General features: G+C 38.5%; 1 protein-coding gene across 13 annotated transcripts in view; it reads right to left on the minus strand.

Annotated features, from left to right (window-relative positions):
- NR2C2 (nuclear receptor subfamily 2 group C member 2) overlaps positions 1-21,063 on the minus strand; it is an 82,264-nt gene that overhangs the window by 27,253 nt on the left and 33,948 nt on the right. For all 13 annotated transcript variants that reach the window (XM_032458696.1, XM_032458705.1, XM_032458700.1 and 10 more), the window contains one exon: positions 6,575-6,685. In XM_032458696.1, the coding sequence (XP_032314587.1) occupies positions 6,575-6,685 (111 nt within the window). The remainder of the gene's footprint in view (positions 1-6,574; positions 6,686-21,063) is intronic.

Raw genomic sequence — 21,063 nt, forward strand, 5'->3', positions numbered from 1 at the left:
ACTCCAGGGTTCTTCCCGCCCAGAATCAGGTCTTCCAGTTTCTTATACTATTTGATACCTATCTTACACATATGTTTTTATATAAATACACTAAATCTGTCATATCACTAAGGTCAGGGTACATTAGAGTAACACCAAAAATGACTAAATTTAAAATTACAAAGGTAAGATAAATCTATGTAAAATTTTTTGACCTGTGCAAAAAGGTAAATGTGTTTCTTCCTTAAATATAAATTTCAACTCATATGAATAGTTAGTGTTCTCACAGGCAATGATCAAACAAGTATCTTCTCCTTTTAGCCCCACTAGCTCAGTTCCTACAAGTTTAGGCAGATAAAATATCCGACAAAGCTGTCTTCCTTGAGTAAAATATAAAACAGTACTTTCGAAATACACTCAAGTGAGGGAATGAGAAATGCTTCACATTTTAAACACATCTCCCTGGATTTTGGATGGAAAAAATGCAGATCCTAAACACGCGGAAGCTGAGGAACCATTAGGTGCCCCTGGAGTGGCCCAAGGGAGAGCTGAGGCCGTGGGTCCAGAGAAGACGGGGAGTGACAGCAGGTGCAGGCGGGGAGGTGTAAGCGCCTGGGAGAACAAGGAGTCAGAAATGACTCTTGGGATTCTAGCCTGAGCAATGGGTGGTGGAGGGCCAAGAGGTGGTAGGAATTCAGAAATCTGGTTTTGGCTTGCCAAGGATGAGATGCCCAAGTGAATATGTCAAGTAAACTACCAGGTAGATGAGTTGGAGTTCAAAGCATACTTCTGGTTTCATCTTCAACATGTCAAGAGCTTGTAAGTCATCATTTTGTCCTTAAAACAAGAAAAAGCTAGATGAACTGAAAATCACTGACTTTCCTTGGGCTCATCAGAGAGCTGAGTTTGCAAGGCAAACTGAAATCTGGAGAGATGTGAATTCACCAAGCCTGAGATCTGCTCATGTGGCTCAGAAACCAAGCTGGCAGGACACACAAACGGCAGCAGCAGTGCAGCTGCAGGCTCCTGGCGGGGAGGAGAGACTCCTGGGGATGACAGCCACAGAGGGCCGCAGCTTCACGGGCTCAGCTCCAGGAGCCCCGCGCGGTTCTCCGGTTCTCGCGGGGAGGAGAGAGTCGCCCTGGAGGCTCTGGCGGGGGAGGCGGGGGAAGGGGAAGAGCATCTTTGTGAAATATGCTCAAGGTGTCTTCCACAACAAAGTTCTGCTCCCCGGGGAAAGGACTTCACCAGAGCCTCATCCCCCTGGGGAAAGTGCGTTTCTTTAACTCCAGGCCCCTCTACCCTTCCTTTCCCATCTAAGTGGGGGCAGGGGAAGCTAGCGGAAATTAAGAAACACTTGTGAAGGTCACAGGCCCACTAGAACATTGAGATTTCATCATAGATTACAGACTGCTCCCCCTCCCTCACACCTGACTGCCACACCAATCGTTGTACAGTAACAACGGATTACAGCTGAGCTTCGAGACACAGACTCAGAGGAGGAGTATCTACGGAAGCCCGAAGTCAAGAGGAGACAAAAACCAAAGCACTAGAGGAGTTAAAGCTTCCGGCACCTACAGCTAGAGCAAACATTACATACAGCTAAACTCCCAGCCAGATTAACAGTCATGCGGGAGGCTTATTCACCTCAGTTCCTTTTACCTAATACAGCCAATGATGTTTGACCTTCAGCAAAAAAAACTACAGGCATTCCAAAAACACAAGAAAAACACAATCTGGAAAGACAAAACAAGCATCAGAACCAGACTCAAACATGACACAACTGCTGAAATGATCAGATATGGAATTTAAAATAACCCATCATTAGTATGTTAAGGTCTCTGAAGGAAAAATAGACAACATGCAAGAACAGATGAGAAATGGACACAAGATGGAAATTCTCAGAAAGTAGAAAATTCTAGAAATCAAAAACATTGTAACAGAAATGAAGAATGCCTTGATGGGCTCATCAGTACACTGGACACAACTAAGGGAAAAACTGGTCAATAGAAACTTCCCTAACTGAAATGCAAAGGGGAAAAAGAATGAAAAAAACAAACAAAAAGCAAAACCCAGAACAGAATATCCAAGAATTACGGGACAACTTCAAGAGATAAGGTATGAAAGGGGGAGGGTATAGCTCAAGCAGTAGAGCAGCAGAGCGCATGCTTATTAGCATGCACAAGGTCCTGGGTTCGAGTCCATTATCCCCTCTAAAAAAAGTGAACAAATAAATAAACCTAATTACCTCCTCCTCCCAAAAAGTAAATAAAAAAAAAAAGAGAGATAATATATGCATAATTGGAATACCAGAAGGAGAATGAGGAAAAAATATTTAAAGTAACAATGGCTGAGAACTTTCCAAAATTAATAACAAACATCAAACCACAAATCCACAAAGCTCAGAAAACATAAAGCAGAAAAAATGCTGAAAAACTACACCTAGGCATAGCCTATTTATAAAGGCCAAAGCCAAATTAAAGATCAGCTTAACTCTCCCTTTCCTTTTAGAATTTTTTTCTTCTGTCCTTTCCATATGTACATAAATCTTCATAATCATTAGATCAACCTAACTTGGTGGGCACCTTGTTCCCATCTGCTAGCTATCTCCTGTCATAAAGACATCAATGGGGACCCTCTACCTCCCCCAGTCAACTAGCTGGCACAGGTGGTCTCCCCAATTTTCATACTTCCTGAACCTAGTCACACTGCAGAAAACCAAAGAGATAATCTTGAAAGAAGCTGAGGAAAGAGGGGGGAACCTACCTCAACTATACAGAAACAAATTAAAGATTTAAAGCAGACTTCTTTTTAGAAACCACATAAGACAGAAAGTAGTAGTACAAAATATTTCAAATGTGTTAAAATAAACCACCAAACTAGAGTTCTATATTTGACAAGAGTAGCCTTCAAAAGTGATGAAGAGTCCACCAGTGGATAAACAAATTACAGTATATACATACAATGGAATATTCACTAGCCATGAAAAGGAATGGAGCACTGACATACGCTACAACATGGATAAACAAACATGCAGCCACAGAAGGTCACATATCGTATGACTCCACTTACATGAAATACCCAGAACTGATAACCCTGCAGAGACAGAATTCAGGTAATGACTCGGGCTGGAGGGAGGGAGGAACGGGGGCCCCTGTCCAAGAGGTATGGGGTTTTACTTCGGAGTGATGGAAACACTTTAGAACTAGACAGAGGCGGTGGTTGCGTAACGTTACAAATGTACTAAATGCCACCAAACTGTTCACTTTATCTTAAGTATTTTGATGAAAATCATTAAAAATAAAAGTTAAGGTGAAATAAAGACTTTCTTAGAGAAAAACTTAAGAAATTCACCACCAGCAGATACGGCGTGAAATGGGGAGTATGGAGAAGTATCTCAGGAAAATCTTAAAATCCACAAAGGTGGCAAAAGAAGCTTTAAGCCAAGATTTGGCCCGAACAGAATGGACACAGTGGTCAAGTGAGTGCACCGTGACCTCTAGCATGTCAAACTTGGTATATGACATGTTCAAGTGTGTTTTTCTTTTAATTACCTTGAAAGCTGGATTAAAAAATGAAATTTGAACATAATGCTTGTGTAATCTGGGAAGCAGTTAAGAACACAATTTGAAAACCACTGGGCCAGAAACACTGCACCTGATGAAAACCCATGAAATTTACTGAGAAGCCAGACTTTGTGACTGGATGGCTCCAATCCCGCCTCCCCCTCAGACAAGTGGGTGCTCTCCTACTGCTCTCCTTATGCCTCCATCTCCTGCCAGTTTGTGTGCTGGACCTCTTATCCCAGAAAAACAAAACCTCTCAGCCCCACTCACAAGGTTACCTCCCCCGCTCTGAGGACCGCCACCCTTCCCACTTGGCCCTAAAGCCCTTCTGCAGCCACTAGGACCCCGTGCCGTGGATGGAAGAGTCTATGCATCAGAGCAGCCCTCTGCCGGTCTACATGGCTAGGTATGTTGGTCTTGTGTTGACTAGCGCCTTAATTTTTGTTATCATTATTAAAAACAATAAAATAAATCCTGGAATGGGAAGAAAATAGCTACAGAGGACTTAACTGGGGAATCTGATGAAATTTTAGAATATGTACTATGGATTAGATAGTGGCATGTTTCAATATGGAACTTCCTGATTTTGGTAACTGCTTTGTGATGATGTAAGAGAATGTCCTTTGTTCTTAGGAAATATATCCAGGGCAAAGAGGAGTAATGTCCCCACTTTATTCTCAAATGATTCAGAAACAAGACGCATACACACATTCAGAATGTTACAGCAAACAAATGGTGAATCTGTGTCAAGGGAACACAGGATTTCCATGTAGTATTTTCCACTAAGTTTGAACTTACGTGAAAATAAAACATTAAAAAATTGCTACACAGCTGCTAATATTTATTGATGTCTTCTTCCTATAGGTTTACAAACATTATCTCATTCATCGTGTTAAAAATCTATTAGATAGGTACTATTATTGTTGTCATTTTACAGCTGCAGATGTTATGGAAACTTTCCCCAGGGTCACACTGAGTGGAAACAATACATGACCCCACGTCTGTTCCATTCAGAGCCAAAAGCTCAGAAACGATCCACAGCTTGTCATCCTTACTAAATAATCTTTCCCTCCCAGCCTTACCACAGAAGCCAAGCACTGCTGAGCTCCAAGTACTGTTATTCATTAAAACATCAGAAAAACATAGTCTCTTCCCAGGCCTCAGGGGATTAGATATCCATCACTGAAGTCAGGGCTAGAAATGAAAGCTTCATCAAAGCCATCGGCACCAACATCAAGAACCAAGAAATCATTCTATAACTGTAACTTTCTTTTGAAAAAAACAAACCCTGAAATACTCAGTTCAGCTGCACTGAGGTATATCCAGTTTTACTGACAGTTCACATTGAAAAGATTTTCAACTATATTTACTCCACATAAAACACATGCTAAAGGGTTATCGTCCTTAGAGAAACTGAAAGCTCAACACTAAAGATCTATTCTACAAGACTTCTGCTCAAGGAGTCCTAGAGCATTCCAGCCAGGACAGTGGTGGCACCACAGGCGGGAACAGCCCCACTATACGAATGGGATGCTTGAATAGTCCTTAGGAAACAGAAAGGTCCTCTTACACCAATACAGAGGGATGCGTACTCTCGCTAGAAATACACACTCGCCGCTGACAGATTCTTCTGGGGGAACTTTCTATGTTCTCATCTGTCCTCAGGTGGCTGTGAAACCACGATGTAACAGCCATAGTTAAATGCACAAAATCAGTTCCTCTCCCAAAGTCGTGAGAGCTATGTAGGCGGGATCCTAACACTTACTACGTAAAATTATAAAGAACTCATTTAAGTCATAATCAGCAAATAAGAACAAAGTAAAAGAGAAAAAAAATTTATCTATATAAAGTTTCTAATTCTGAGGAACAGTAAAACCTCATTAATACTGGATCCATTACTTCTGAATTTCCAAAAACTCAGATGTGTTTCCTATTTGGTGTGAAGTTAAAAAACTGATAAGTATATGAACTTCTGTATTTATGATAAAATATTATGTAACTCAGACATATCAGAAATATAATTTTTAACTCACTCCATCTTACCTGTTATAACTCTTCGATGCTTGGTTTATAATAGCTCATGAAATCACTTTTAAGAGTGGGAAACCACTATAGAGACCATTTCGTTATTACAGCATACTGATCGCTTACACCGCGCTTGAAACACAGAGTGAGAGCAGGCCTTTCACTCACTCACTCTAAATATCTGTCCACCTGGTACTCTCTCAAATTCATGTTATATAACAAGTGGAGTTTTTTGCCGTTCATTTCAGTTCATGATTTTTGGTTTGGCCTTTCAATCCAGCGTGTTGAGATAACTATGAACCTTTAACCTATGTGTGTCATCAATCATTTTCCCTTCCTCCTGCTTGTGGACCATGATTTTGATGCATATACCTTCTCTTTGATAAATGGACAAGAGGCAGGCTCAGAGCCTTGGGGAAGACTAAACTTCCCGCAAATGAAAATCAGTTAGTTAATAATAACAGTAACACTAGAAACAACAGTTACTATATACTATCAGTACACACCAAACATTATTATGTGCCATCCACCATTCTAAGCATTTTGCAAGAATTACCCATTGATTCCTCACAATAACCTTATGACATAAGTACTGCTATTATGTATACTTTCTAAATGAAAAAAATGAGGCATTGAAAAGTTAATTTTCCAAGGTCAAAAGAGCTGTAATGTGGGGTGCTGGATTTGACTTCTGGGGGAACCATACTCTTAACTATTAGGACACACTGCCTCTCAACTATGACTCATGTAAGTCATAAAACGGTACTTCATTCCAATAGTTTGAAACCAGAATTTAAAATTTTGCATTAAAAGTTAGCTAGCTTAGTAAATGTGAATTCTTTCTTCTTTTCTCTTTTAATAAATGAGGCTGTACTGTACTTGAATGCCCAAGAAGCACAGCTTCTTAGTGAAACCCTTGGGCAAGGTTGTCTTTGGAACCGATTCTGGGAAGGTAGGGCTGCCTCTGGGCAGGTGGCTGGAGCCACGTGCGACTGGTCAGGTACCTGAATGCGCTGAGGTGAGGCTACTGCAGAGTCAGTGGAGATTATCTGGATGCGCGGGGAGGGGCTGGTCATCCCTGGAGATTCCGGCCGAGAAGTCTGTATACTTGGTACCTGTGGGCGAGAAGCGGGCTGGATCACAAGGGGGCTCAGAAAGATGCCCAGTGGTGGCCGGAGGACCATGCCTCTTGCTTTCACTGTGGCTTGGAATGATAAACTTGCATGATTCTGGATGACACAAGAATCTGTGAGATACTACCACAGGATGGCCTTAAAAAACAGCTAAAACAGCTGCTTCTAATGATGAAAATGCAAGAAAAAAAGGAATTTTCAGGTCTGCTCTGCACAACATCAATAAAATAAAAAGCTACCAAAATAACTTCTTAGAGACGATCTTTGAATTTTTTCCCTCTTTCCAAAGCCAGCTGTAAAGCACTCCTTTAAGATGACAGTTAATCAGAAGAAAGGTCCTCACGACACCATAGAGAACGGCAAGCAGAACCAGAATTACACTGAAAATTACTGAGATTAGTGAAAGAGTCTGACAACCTCCCATACCCACTGGGATGAAACTGAAAGCTCATCAATAACACAAGGTCAATACCCACCAAACACAAGGTTCAAGGTTCTGATTGGTCACCTGGACACCCAAAGTGAGCAGATGTTATTCTTCCTTGAATAAAAGTATATGACAAATCAACACTTTTCAAACTTCCAAAAAATAGAAAAGAAAGCAACACTTTCCAATTCATTCTATGAGGCCGTTATTACCTGATACCAAAACCAGACATCACAAGAAAACAACAGACCACACTCCTTATGAATATAAATGCAATAACCATCAACAAAACACTAGCAAAACAAATCTAGAAGCATAAAAAGAATTATACACTATGACTAGTGGGACTTATCCCAGGAATGCAAAGTGGATTCAACATACGAATCAAACAACATAGCACACCGTATTAAAAGAACCAAGAACAAAAGCCACAAGGTCATCTCAACTGACACCGAGAAAGCATTTGACAAGACTCAACACTCTTTCACGGTAAAAACACTCAACAAACTAAGAATAGAAGGAAAGCTTTCAATCTGATAAAGAGTATCTATAAAAGATAACCAAAATAATACTTAACGGTAGAAGACTGAAAGCTTTCTCCCTAAAATCAGGAACATGACAAGGATGTCTGCTTTCACGACATCTACTTGACACTGTACTGGAAGTTCTAGCCAGGGCAGTTAGGAAAGAAAAAGAAACAAAAGCAGCCAGTCTTGGAAAGGAAGAAGGAAAATTATCTCTACCTGCAGACAACATGATCTTGTATTTACAGAAAATCCTAAAGTGTCCACAGAAAAACGATTAGCTAGTAAGTTTCAGAGCTGCAGGCTATAAGATCAACACATAAAAACCAGTTATCTTTCTGTATGCTGGCAAAGAGCAATCAGAAAATAAAATTAAGGAAACAATTCCATTGACCATACCATCAAACACAAGAAAATACTTAGGAATAAATTGAACAGAAGCGCAATATTTGTATACTGAAAAACAATAAAACATTGTTGAAAGAAATTAAAGGAGACCTAGGTAAATGTAAAAACATCTATATTCCTGGATCAGAAGACTTAATATTAATAGTTAAGTATCAATGCTATCCAAATTGATCAACAGATTCAACATAGCTGCTATCAAAATTCCAGGTGCCTATATTGTATACATTGACAAGATCATCCTGAAATTCATGGAAATACAAAATAGCCAAAACAACCATGAAAAAGAACAACGTTGGAGGACTCACACTTTCTGTTTCAAAATTTATTATAAAGCTACAGTAAATCAAAACAGTGTGGCACTGGCATAAAACACAGACACTCAGACCAAAAAATAGAACAAAGAGCCCAGAAATAAACTCTCACATATATGGTCAGATGATTTTCCACAAAAGTGTCATGATAATTCAATGAGGAAGAATAGTATTTTCAACAAATGGTGATGGGACAACTGGACACAACCTAGAATGAAACTGGACTCCACCCTCACACTACATGGAAAACAGTTAACTCAAGAGAGAATTCTGGGAAGATGTACAATAGGAAGCACCAGGAATCTGTCTCTCTACCTAGACCACAACCTCACTGGTGGTACCTGTCTGATGTACCTATTTTGTAACTCTAGATTCTATGGAGGCTTGCAATTTCCACGGGAAGCCTTGGACAACAGATGAGTTAATTTTGGTCAACTTCAGCTCCTAACACAGTAGCTGCTACCCATCCCCCACCCCTACCCTAAAACGGGCAGCTGGGCACATGTTCCAGGAGCAGCCTGCACAAAGCCTGTGGGAGCCAGGCTGGGCAAAGGTCCCCTGTCCTCCAAATACTGGGCATATGTGTTCCAACTGCTGATTGCTTCTTCTGATCCCAGAGGTGCAGACAAAGAAGGGCAGCCACGGCCGCTGTACTTCCCTACTGTTGCTAGCTTCTCTGTCTCTGTCTGAAGTCATTTCCAGGGGACTTAAAGGGCTGGACTGTTTTTCTCCCTTCCCATTTTCCTCTTTTTCCTCTTTTCAGAACCAGACATTAAGCATAAGGACATTCAAAAGCAACTGCACATATGGGGAAAATGAGAAAGTAACTGTGCATGCTCAGGGAAAGGCACAGGTTTAGAAAAGACCTTGGAAGACCTTATGTTTACATGTCAGGATGTGCCTTGGCACAGAGACAGCCTACAACAGCACAGTAAGAAGGTAACAAACAACAGCAAATACTTGAAAAGACAAAGATCTGATTTCCAGAGTTACCACATTATTAGATTCAAATGTCCAGTTTTCAATAACAGCAACAGCAAAACCACAAGGCATACAAAAACCAATAGACTAAAGGTCCACTCAAAGGAAAAAATCAACAGAAATTACCCTTGAAAAACATCTCATGTCAAATCTACTAGACAAAGACTTTAAAACAACTGTCTAAAAGATACTCAAAGAACTAAAGGAAGATGTGGTAAAGTCAGAAAATAATATAGGAACAAAAGGGAAATACCAATAAAAATATAGAAAACCTAAAAAGAAACCAAAAAGAAATTCTGGAGCTGTAAAATTTAACTGAAATGAAAAATTCAGTACAGGAATTGAAAGGAAGATTTGAACAAGCAGAAGAATCAGTGAACTGGATGGAAATTAGTGAGTCTGAGGAACAAAAAGAAGAAAGATTGAAGAGAAGTAACCAGAGCCTAAGGGGTCAGCAGGACGCCAGTAAGCACACCAGTACGTGCACTGTGTGAGAGGGGTCTTGGGGGGAGGGGTGGGCAGAGGGGATATTTGAAGAAAACAGTGGCTGAAAACTTCCCAAATTTGATCAAAGACGTGAACATGAATATTGAAGAAGCTCAAGGAACTCCAAGTAAAAACACAAAGAAATCCAAATCAAGACCCATTATAATCAAACTTTCAAAAGACAAAGAGAAGGAGAAAATCTTGAAAGCAGCAAGAGAGAAGCAAATTGTTTCGTACAAGGGACCCCCAATTAGATAATCTGCAGATTTCTCATTAGAAACTTTGGAGGCCAGGAGACAGTTATACAGTCACAGTGCTCAAAGAAAAAGAACCTCCAACCAAGAATCCCATACCTGGCAAAACTGTCCTTCAAAAGTGAGGAAGAAATCAAGACATTCCCAGATAAACCAAAGCTAAGGGAGTTCATGCTCACTAGCCCTGCCATGCAAGACATGTTCAAGGGAGTCCTGCAAGGTGAAATGGGAAGACACTAGGGTAGCACTTTGAAGCCTACTGGAGAAATAAAGATCTCCATGAGGGCAACATATATGGGCAATTATAGAAGCTAGCATCTTAGTTTGTAACTGTTCTTTTATTTTTCTACATTATTTAAGAGACAATACATTTAAAGAAAAAAACCTCAATTATTAGCGTAAAAGCTAGTATTATTGTAACTTTGGTCTGAAATTCAAAATCTTGTTTTCTACATAATTTAGGAGACCAACATATTTAAAAGAATTATTAGTTTATGATTTTGAACATACAATGTATAAATAGATGTAATTTTGTGACATTAACAACTGAAAGGAGGTAGGAACAGAGCTGTAAAGGAGGAATGTTTTTGTATGTGATTGAAGTTACGCTGGTATAAATTCAAACTAAAGTGTTGTAACTTCAGGATGTTAAATATAATCCCCAAGGTAACCACAAAGAAAACAGCTACAGAATACATACAAAAGGAAATGAGAAAGGATTTTAAAACATATTCTACCCCCCCCAAAAAAAAAGAAAAAAGAAAGAAAGAAAGAAAAAAGAAATAAACTAAACATAAAAGAAGACAGGAATGCAGGAAATGAGGGACAAAAAAGCTGGAAGGCACATATAAAACACAAACAAAATGACAGAAGTCCCTCCTCATCAGTAATTATTGTAAATGCAAATGTATTAAACTCTGCAGTCAAAAGAGATACTGGCAGAAATACTGTAGAGAAACTCATGTTGCAAGTATACACTGCATACAAGAGACTTATTTTAGAAACAAAGACACAAATAGATTGATAATGAAGGGAAGGAAAAAAATATTCCATGCCAAAGTAACCAGAAGAGAGCAGAGCTATACTAAAATCAAACAAAACACTTTGAATTTTAAAAGGTTATCAGAGACAGACAAGGATATTTATAGTAATAAGAAGTTCAACACAGCAAGATGTAACAATTAGCAAACACACACCTAACAACCAGAAAAACATGTGAAGCCAAAAACAACAGAACTTAAGGAAGAAACAGACAGTTCTACAATAACTAGAGACTTCAACAACCCATCTGAATAATGGACAGAACCATCAGACAGAAGACATGTAAAGAAACACTACAAACTAACTAGCTCTAACACTATACAGAGCACTCTACCCAGAAACGACAAACACACTTTCTTCTCAAATGCACATGGGACATTCTCCAGGACAGGCTGTAAGTTAGGCCACAAATTAAATTTCAACAAATTTTAAAAGATATCATACAAATTACCCTCTCTGACCATAAAAGGAGGAAGTTAGAAATCACCAACAGAAGGAAACTGGAAAAAATCACAAATTTGTGGAAATTAAACAATACATTCTTAAATAACCAATGCATCAAGGAGCAAATCACAAGGGAAATTAGAAAAAAACTCAGACGTGAATAGAAATGAAAGCACAACATACCAAAACTTAGGGGACATTGCGAAATTTATGAACTATAAATGCTTACATTCAAAAACAAGAAAGATTTCGAATGAACAACCTAACTTTTACAACTTTACAACTAAGGAGGAAAAAAAACCAAACTAAATCCAAAGATGGCAGGAGAAAGAAAATAATAATCTTTGTATTAATTAATTAATAAAGAAGAGAGAAAAAAATCAACAAAACTAAACGTTGGTTCTTCAAAAAGATCAACAAAATTGACAAACCTTCAGTTAGACGGACTAAGGAAAAGAGAGAAGACTCAAATTACTGAAATCAGAAATTAAAGTGAGGACATTATTATCAATTCTACAGAAATGCAAAAGATTATAAAGAGAATACTATGATCAACTATGCTTGGATAATCTACATGAAATGGACAAATTCCGAGACACACAAAACCTACCATGACTAAACAGTGAAGAAATAGAAAACGCGAATAGACCTATTAATTACTGAAGAGACTGACTCAGTAATAAAAAATCTCTCCACAAAGAAAAACCCCCGGACCTAATGGCTTCACTGGTCATTTCTACCAGCATTTAAAGGAGCCTTCTCAAACTTTCATAAAAAAACTGAAGAGTAGGGAACACTTCCTAACTCATTCTAGGAGGCCAGCATTACTCCGGTATCACAGCCAGGCAAAGGTACTATGAAAAAAGAAAATACAGACAAGTACCCCTCACGAACTCTGATACAAGAATCCTCAACAAAACACTAGCAAGCTAATGTCAGCAACATATTAAAAAGATTACACTCCATGACCAAGCCAGACTTATTCCTAGAATTCAAGGATGGATCAACATACAAAAACTGATCAATCCAATGCACCATATTAACAGAATGAAGAAAAAAGGCATGATCATCTCAATAGGAGAAAAAGCATTTGAAAAAATTCAACTTAGGGACAAACAGTGTTTTATCATGTTTCATGATAAGAACATTCAACACACTAGGAATAGAAGGAAACTATCTCAACATAATAAAAGCCATATGTGGGGAAAAACCCCACAGTAAACATCCTACTCAATGGTAAAAGACTGGAAGATTTTCCTCTAAGATAAGGAACAAGACAAGGATGCTTGTTTTCACCACCTCTACTTAACAATGCACTGGAGCTCTAGCCAGAGCAATTAGGCAAGCAAAAGGAAGAAAAAGTTTCCAAATTGGAAAATACGTAAGACTTTTTTCAAGCAGCCTACATATATTTGGATTCTAGCCCAGCTCAAGCCAAAGCTCCTTGAAGCCACTCCTCCTGAAAGCTCCGCCCCAACATCAGCAGCCTCGCCCATACCGTCCTAGGAAGCCACACCTACTAGAGATCCAGAAGGGTCCCCGAGGGTCGGGGAGCCCCATCCGTGGTGATGGTATGATTTTATACACAGAGAATCCTGAAGATTTCTCTCTCTCACTCACACACACATGTATCTTTATAAAAGCAACAGACATCATGAATATTATTTGACACACTTCAAATAAAGACATCGTCACAGGAAAAGTAACTCTTCCCTAAATGGTCATCAAATTACTGTACATTCATGGTCACTAAATAATTAGCCTCTATTTCGTAAACCACAGAAATCACAATCCTCAGATCAGTGTATAGGAGGAACAAGAATGCCTCTGAATTCCTGTAATCTGTATTTTGACTTAGGATCATACAGTGCATTGTGAAAGGCTTTATTTAGACTACGAGAACTTAATCTATGTTAATTAATAAAACTGAATGGTTTTTAGTATGTTAAAAAACACACACCAACACACAACTCTTAGAACTAATAATAAATGAATTCAGGAAAGTAGGATACAAAGCCAACACACAAAAATCAGTAGTGTTTGTATACACAAATGATGAACAATCTGAAAAGAAAATTACAAAAACAATTCTAACTGCAATAGCATCAGAAAGAATAAAATAATTGGGAATTAACTGGACCAAGAAGGTAAAAGATTTGTACATCAAAAATTATAAAACTTCACTAGGAGAAATGAAAGACATAAATGGAAACATATTCATGGACTGGAAGACTTAATCCCACTCAATATTAAGACTTAACATTGTAAAATGATTATAAATCAATAAAAAATGTTAAAAAAAAAGAATATTACTCAAAGTGATCTACAGATTCAATGCAATTCCTATCAAAACTCCAATGATGTTCTTTGCAGAAATAGAAGAGCTTATCCTAAAATTCATATGGAATCACAAGGGATTCCAAAATAGACAAAACTACCTTGATAAAGAACAAAGCTGAGGACTCACACTTCCTGATTTCAAAATGTGCTACAAAGCTACAGTCACAAAACTGTGGCATAAAGACAGCCATATAGACCAAAGGAATAGAGATTGCAGAAATAAACCCATGTATATATGGTTAAATGATTTTTTGACAAGAGAGCCAAGACTATTCAATGGGGAAAGGACAGTCTTTTCAGTAAGTGGTGCCAGGAAAACTGGATATCCACATGCAAAAGAACAATGTTGAACTCTTACCTTATACCATATGCAAAAATTAACTCAAAATGGATCAAAAACCTAAATATAACACCTAAAACTATAAAACTATAAGAAGAAAACACAGGAGAAAAATATCATTACCACTGGATTTGATATGATGAATGATACCAAATGCACAGGTAACAAAAGAAAAAAAACAAATTGGACAAAATTAACTTTTAAAATTTATGCACAGAAAATAATATCAACAGGGTAAAAAGGCAACCTACAGAGTGAGACAAGATATTTATAAACTTGGATCAGGTGATGGCTTCTTAGATATGATACCAATGCATTAGCAACAAAAGAAAAATTAGATAAACTGGGCATCATCCAAATTTTAAAATTTTGTGCTTCAAAGAACACGAAAAGACAGCCTACAAAATAGGAGACAGTTTTTGCAAATCATGTATGTGACACATGGACATGTACACGTAGACTATAAAGAACTATTACAACATAATATTTAAACAAAACAAAGAGGCAAGGGAGCTGAACAGAAATTTCATCCAAGAAGATATAAAAATGACCAGTAGCATGAGATGGTCAACTTCATTAGTTATTAAGGAAATCCAATTAAACCCACAATGAGATACACTTCACACCCACTAGGATAGCTACAACAAAAAAGATGGACAATAACAAGTGTTGAAAAGGACGGAGAAAAACTGGAACTCTATACACTACTGGAGAAAATATAGAATGGTACAGCCTCTTTGGAAAACAGTCTGGCCAATCCTCAAAGGTTAAACATAGAGTTGCCATATGAACCAATAACTCTTCTCCTGGGTATATACTGAAGAGAAAGGCAAACTTATGTCTACAAAGCAACCTGTATAGAAATGTTCACATCAGCGTTATTCATAACAGCTCAAAAGTAGAAACAATCCAAATGTCTAACAACCCACATGTCTATCAACAGATGAATGGACAAAGAAAATGTGGTATATATTTATGCAATGGAGTATCACTGGCAATAAAAAGGAATGAAGTATTGATATACGCTGTAACATGGATGAAATCAGTCACAAAAGATCATATATTGCATGATTTCTTTTACATAAAATGACCAGAATAGGCAAACCCATGGGGATAGAAGCTAGATCAGTGGCTACCCCATACACACAAAGTAGAAAACAGGGCTGAAGGGATGGGGGAAGGGAAACAGCTGCTAACAGATACAGGTCCTTTTGGGGATGGTGAAAATGGTTTAGAATTAGGCAGGGGTGATGGCTGTACAACCTCGTGAAGGTGTCAGAAACTACTAAACTGTACACTTTAAGGAGGGTGAATTTAATGTAAGTGAATTATATCTCAATTTTATAAAGCACAGCATAATAAATTAGTGGGATGGTTAAGAAAATACTTTTTCATAAGCATTAATTTTACCAACAAAAAAGTCACTAGAAAAAGATAACAGAATGCAATATTCTCACAGTGATTTTTGGTTTACAAAATGCTTATATTATAAATTAGTTTTCTCTTGGTTAAGAGGCAGGCAGTCCAGGCGCAAACCACTTAGAGATGGCTGATGTGCTTCAAATCTGGCAGACGCATCTCTCAGCATCCATGCACACATATCTGCTAGCTATGCTTATTTGTAATTAATTAAGAATAAAAGGCTGGCAGTCACCTTATCAGTGCAAAGACATTAAATCCTTCTTTAATAATGAACATACAGAATTTTGGTTAAGTCTATTATTACTCTGCCAGTTAATTCTACCCATTTCAGATACTTTAATTTCTTAACTGAGAAAACAGTATGCTGACTTTCTGATTTGGATACTCACTTTATTTTTTAGAAGTCTTAAAGTAACCAGCATTACCTGAGTACTCATAGGCTACAGAATCAGACAGACCTGGGCTCTAAAACATGTACTCTGACCCTGACCAAAGTCACTGAAACTCTCTAAACTTCAGGCTTCTCAAATTCAACATACACATATTTGTTACTACTTTATGGGATTGATGAGAGGGTTAATAAATAATATGTTAAGTATTAATTCCATTCAGTACATAGTTGCTATTAATACTATCACAAACTTCCTGAAAAGTTTTTCTAAGTTTTAAGCAACCTAAATTATAAACAGTGTATAAGTATCTTTGTTACACATGATAAATTGTACTGAGGGTCTCCTTGAACAAAAAATTCTTATTTTCTTTTTTCCATTTTTCTTTTCTTTTTAATTAAAAAAATACTAAACCCTACCTCACATCATACACAAAAAGTAGAAAACACAGGTGTAAATCTTCATGACCTTGCATTAGGCAATGATTTATTAGCTGCTATACTTAAAGAAAAATAAACAAACAAAAGATAGAATGGGCTCTCTCAAAATTAAAAACATTTGTGCTTCAAAGGACACGATAAAAAAAATAAAAAGGAACCCACGGAATGAGAAAATATTTGTAAATCACATATCTGATAAGGGACTTGTACCTAGAACATATGGAGAACACTTATAATTCAATAATTATACCAAAAAAAGCCAATTAAAAAATGGGCAAAGGAGTTGAAGAGACCATTTCTCCAAAGAAGCTATACAAATGGCCGATAAGCCTGTAAAAATTGCTCAACATCATGAGTCATTAGGGAAATGCAAATCAAAACCACATTAGAACACCATTTCATGCCCATTAGGATGGTGATAATAAAAAAAGGAAGGCAAGTATTAGTAAGGATGTGGAGAAACTGGAACTCTCATACACTGCTGGTGGGAATACAAAATGGTACAGACACTTTGGAAAACAGTGTCAGTTCTTCAGTTAAACTTAGCCCTGCCATATGATTCAGCAATTCCATTTCTAGGTATATACCTCAGAGAAATGAAAACATATATCCATGTAAAAATTGGTACACCAGTAGCAGCATTATTCCTTATAGCTCCAAAGTGGAAACAACCCAATGTTCACCAACTGGTGAATGAATAAAATGTGGTAAATAAACACAATGGGGTATTATTCGGCCATAAAAAGGAATGAAGTACTGATTTCATGCTACAGCCACATATAGTACGATCTCATTTACATGAAATGTCCAGAACAGGCAACTCTAGACAAAGACAGAAGGCAAATTAGTGGTTGCCCGTGGCTGGGGGAACAGTAAAACGGCAGGGAGGGGGATATCTAAGGGGTGTAAGGATTTCTTTTCGAAACAATGAAAAATTTTTTGGAACTAGATAGGGGTTATGACTGCACCACCTTATGAATATACTAAAAGCCACAGAACAGTGTCCACTTTTAAGTAAATTGTATGGCATGTGAATTACATCTTAATAGCACTCTTAAAATTTTTTTAACAAATGATGAACAAATAAACAATTATTCATTCCATGGTGTAAGGAATCTGGATAGAGGTCACCTTTAGGGAGGAGGGTGGGCGCAGTAGTTGGGAGAGGGCCAGGAAATTCTATTCTGTTCTTAACCTGGGTAGTGGTTACATGAGACTGTTCTCTCTGTGGTAATTCATTGTGTACCACACTTATGAACTGTTAACAAATGTACGTTATATTGCAATAAAAGCTTATTTAAAAGAATAACAGTATTCAAAAAGTATTCCACAGGGACTCCGAGAAGCCTTCTAAGTCAGTAAGCCACAGGGACTCTTGCCCACACTTCCCTAGAACCTGCTAAGCACTGACCTTGTGCCCCCTGGGGCTGTGCGCTGGGTGTGCCCAGCAATCCGAGTGGCTGTGCCTTCCAGCGTCTGTGGGGGAGGGTGGACAGCTACAGCAGAGGACATGTAGGTTGGTGCCAAGACTATCTGTCAGCTTTCCAGTTCTGCCTGAGCTACAGTTTAAATGTCCTGGATTCTGGTTCCCGCACACGATGGGATACGTTTTCAAATTTTATGATTCTGTTTGTATGAGAAGCCCAAAGGCCTCTATAAATTCGCATGGGTCATGTTGGCAACAAGCTCCCTGTAGCTCAGTAATCAATTTAGATTGGGTGAACAGATTTGACTTTCTCTGGGATTCAGCAGAGGGATGCTTCACTCCAGAAGTGATGGGTGAATGGGAAGATGTTTGGGATCTCCTACTCCTGCAGCCTTTAAAGAGACAGTGTTTCTACTGGCACCAGTGATGTCATGATGGGACCTCCCAGAAACTCCTGCAGCTGTGTGAATTTAGAGTCTAATTTTTATGAACAGACACCAAGGCAGGGAGTCTACTTTTTTTTCCAGAAGCATTTTGCTGAATATCACTTAGCACAGTGATAGAAAGTTAATTTAGTAACAAGGCTTAAAAACAGTAGATGCATTTCTGACTAGTGGCAGCTCTCCTCTCCATCCTCTCCTGCCGACCTTTTCAGCACCTGATACAAGTCTTGGCCCTCTGCCTTAGGCTATTATCCACTCCTTCAATCTGCTCAAGCTGCAAAGAACACGATCATTTAGTTCACACTGAAGTATTAATGCCTGTGTTATACGTGGCAGAGAACCGGCACTTTGACAGGATAACTGCTAATCCAAAGGACTCAAACCATGAGCAAGTAGGGCGTGAAAGTATGTTTCGACACAGGTCTTCCAGAGCATAGTCCTTGACTCACACTTAAAGGGTAAAATCAGCAGTTCCATTTCACACCCTTTCTAAAGTTAACCATGCTATGCAGCCATTATGGAAAATAGTATGGAGATTCCTCAAAAAACTAAAAATAGACTTAATATATGATCTAGCAATCCCACTCCTGGGCATACATCCAGTAGGAACTCTAATTTGAAAAGACACAAGCATCCCAATGTTCACAGCAGCACTGTGTGCAATAGCCAAGACATGGAAACAAACCTAAATGTCCACCAACAAATGACTGGATAAAGAAGTTGTGGTATATTTATACAGTGGAATACTACTCAGCCATAAAGAATGATAAAATAACGCCCTTTGCAGCAGCCCTGGAGAATGTCATTCTAAGTGGAGTTAGCCAGAAAGAGAAAGAAAAGTAACATATGATATCATTTATATGTGGGATCAAAAAAAAACAAAAAACAAAAAACAAAACCACCCCACAAATGAACTTATTTACAAAACAGAAACAGACTCACAGACATAGAAAACAAACTTATAGTTACCGGGGGTGGGGGGAAGAGTGGAAAACGATAAATTGGGAGTTTGAGATTTGCAGATACTAACATATATATAAAATAGATAAACAACAGGTTTCTTCTGTAGAGCACAGGGAACTACATTCAATATCTTGTAGTAACCCATAATGAAAAAGAATATGAAAATGAATATATGTATGTATATGTATGACTGAAACATTATGCAGTGTGTGTGTGTGTACACCAGAAATAGAAACAACATTGTGAAATGACTATACGTTCAATAAAATAAATAAATAAAGATAACTACACTTACCCAACACACAAATGTTTACCGTCTAGAGTTCAGGAAAGTTCTGCTGCTTCGGCCAACCTGCCAGGACTCCTGGGGTTGGCACCCATGTCCTGCCCTGGGCCCCCGGAGTACCTACATCTTAGCACTCTCCACAGGGCCCTTCCTGTAACTGCTCAAGTCCACCTCAGAGGGCAGGAGGGAACATTTATTTTACTCCCAAGGTCAGGCACGTATTAGTCCCACAATGACTGGTTAGAGAATGAGCCCTTTCTAACTTTGGGAATAAATAAGAAGTCCTTTTTATAGTCCTTGATAATGGGACTCCACCTACACCTTTTTTTTCAGTTTTACTCCACTCTTGTGTCTGTTGGCTAATTAAACATTCTGCAGGTACCAAACAACACCTGCCTTGGTAGTTTATTACATAAATAAACCAAGGTGTACTGGCTTCCATTGACACATATGGGATTATGAGGCTGATGGGAAGGCTCATACTGGAGTAAGAACCGTCTCTATTCCACCATAACATGACATTGCCTTGGCAGCATTTTTTAAGGAATTAATTTTTAGAAAAAATTTGTGTTAACAGGCAGTCATTTGCTATAGGATGAACAACTAGGTTGAACAGCATTCAGCTAAGGAGCAAAATTAAAAGTTTCTAAATCTGTAATTTATTCTGGTTTTTGGCTGCAACATTCCCATGAGTTATTAATAGGGCAACAAGGTTCACACCCTGCAGGGGGCGGGGAGGATCCAGGTCATTTAGACCCAACATGTTACCAGTCTCAATCAGGAACTTCCAACTTCTAGTGGAATAATGAACAACGTAAACAAATACCTAAGTGGGTAAAGGGTTTCAGGCAGGGGCCATCTCCAGCCTGAACTGAAATGTACCACATTCTCCTTTTACTTGTATTTCAGAGGACCATGAAATAATAAGCGTGGTGAAGGGTCAGCGCGCAAACAGTTAACCTTCCTTTGTGCTGCAACTCGTATCACAGAGGAAGAATCCAGAGGAGGCTGCTGGGCTTCACAGTGCTCACCTCTCACCGCAAACCAAGGACCAGAGCCTTATGTCACCAGTGTCCATGACCCTACCCTATGCCTGATAAGCGGGAAGGCCAGCTCTTCTTTATACTAAAGTCAATGGAGGCATCAACCCTCAACATTATAAATCAGCCTCATTTATATCAGACTTAACTAGTTTTTAAATTTGCAAGTTGATAATACGTTTAAAAAGATTAAACTACAGCTCTACAGTCTTGGGCACAAAAATAAAGAACCAAAATCAACAGCCACTACCCCCAATTATATAAAATGAGGTGTTTAAGCATGACAAGGTTCACCACCACTGTTCAGAGGCAGGTTAACTTGCTGAAAACAACAAACAGCTCTTGCCTCCCTTGAATCCACCCAGCACACTCAAATACAAGTTTTTGTGAAGAAA

Source organism: Camelus ferus, chromosome 17 (genome assembly GCF_009834535.1).
Source record: "Camelus ferus isolate YT-003-E chromosome 17, BCGSAC_Cfer_1.0, whole genome shotgun sequence".
NCBI classification, from domain to species: domain Eukaryota; kingdom Metazoa; phylum Chordata; class Mammalia; order Artiodactyla; family Camelidae; genus Camelus; species Camelus ferus.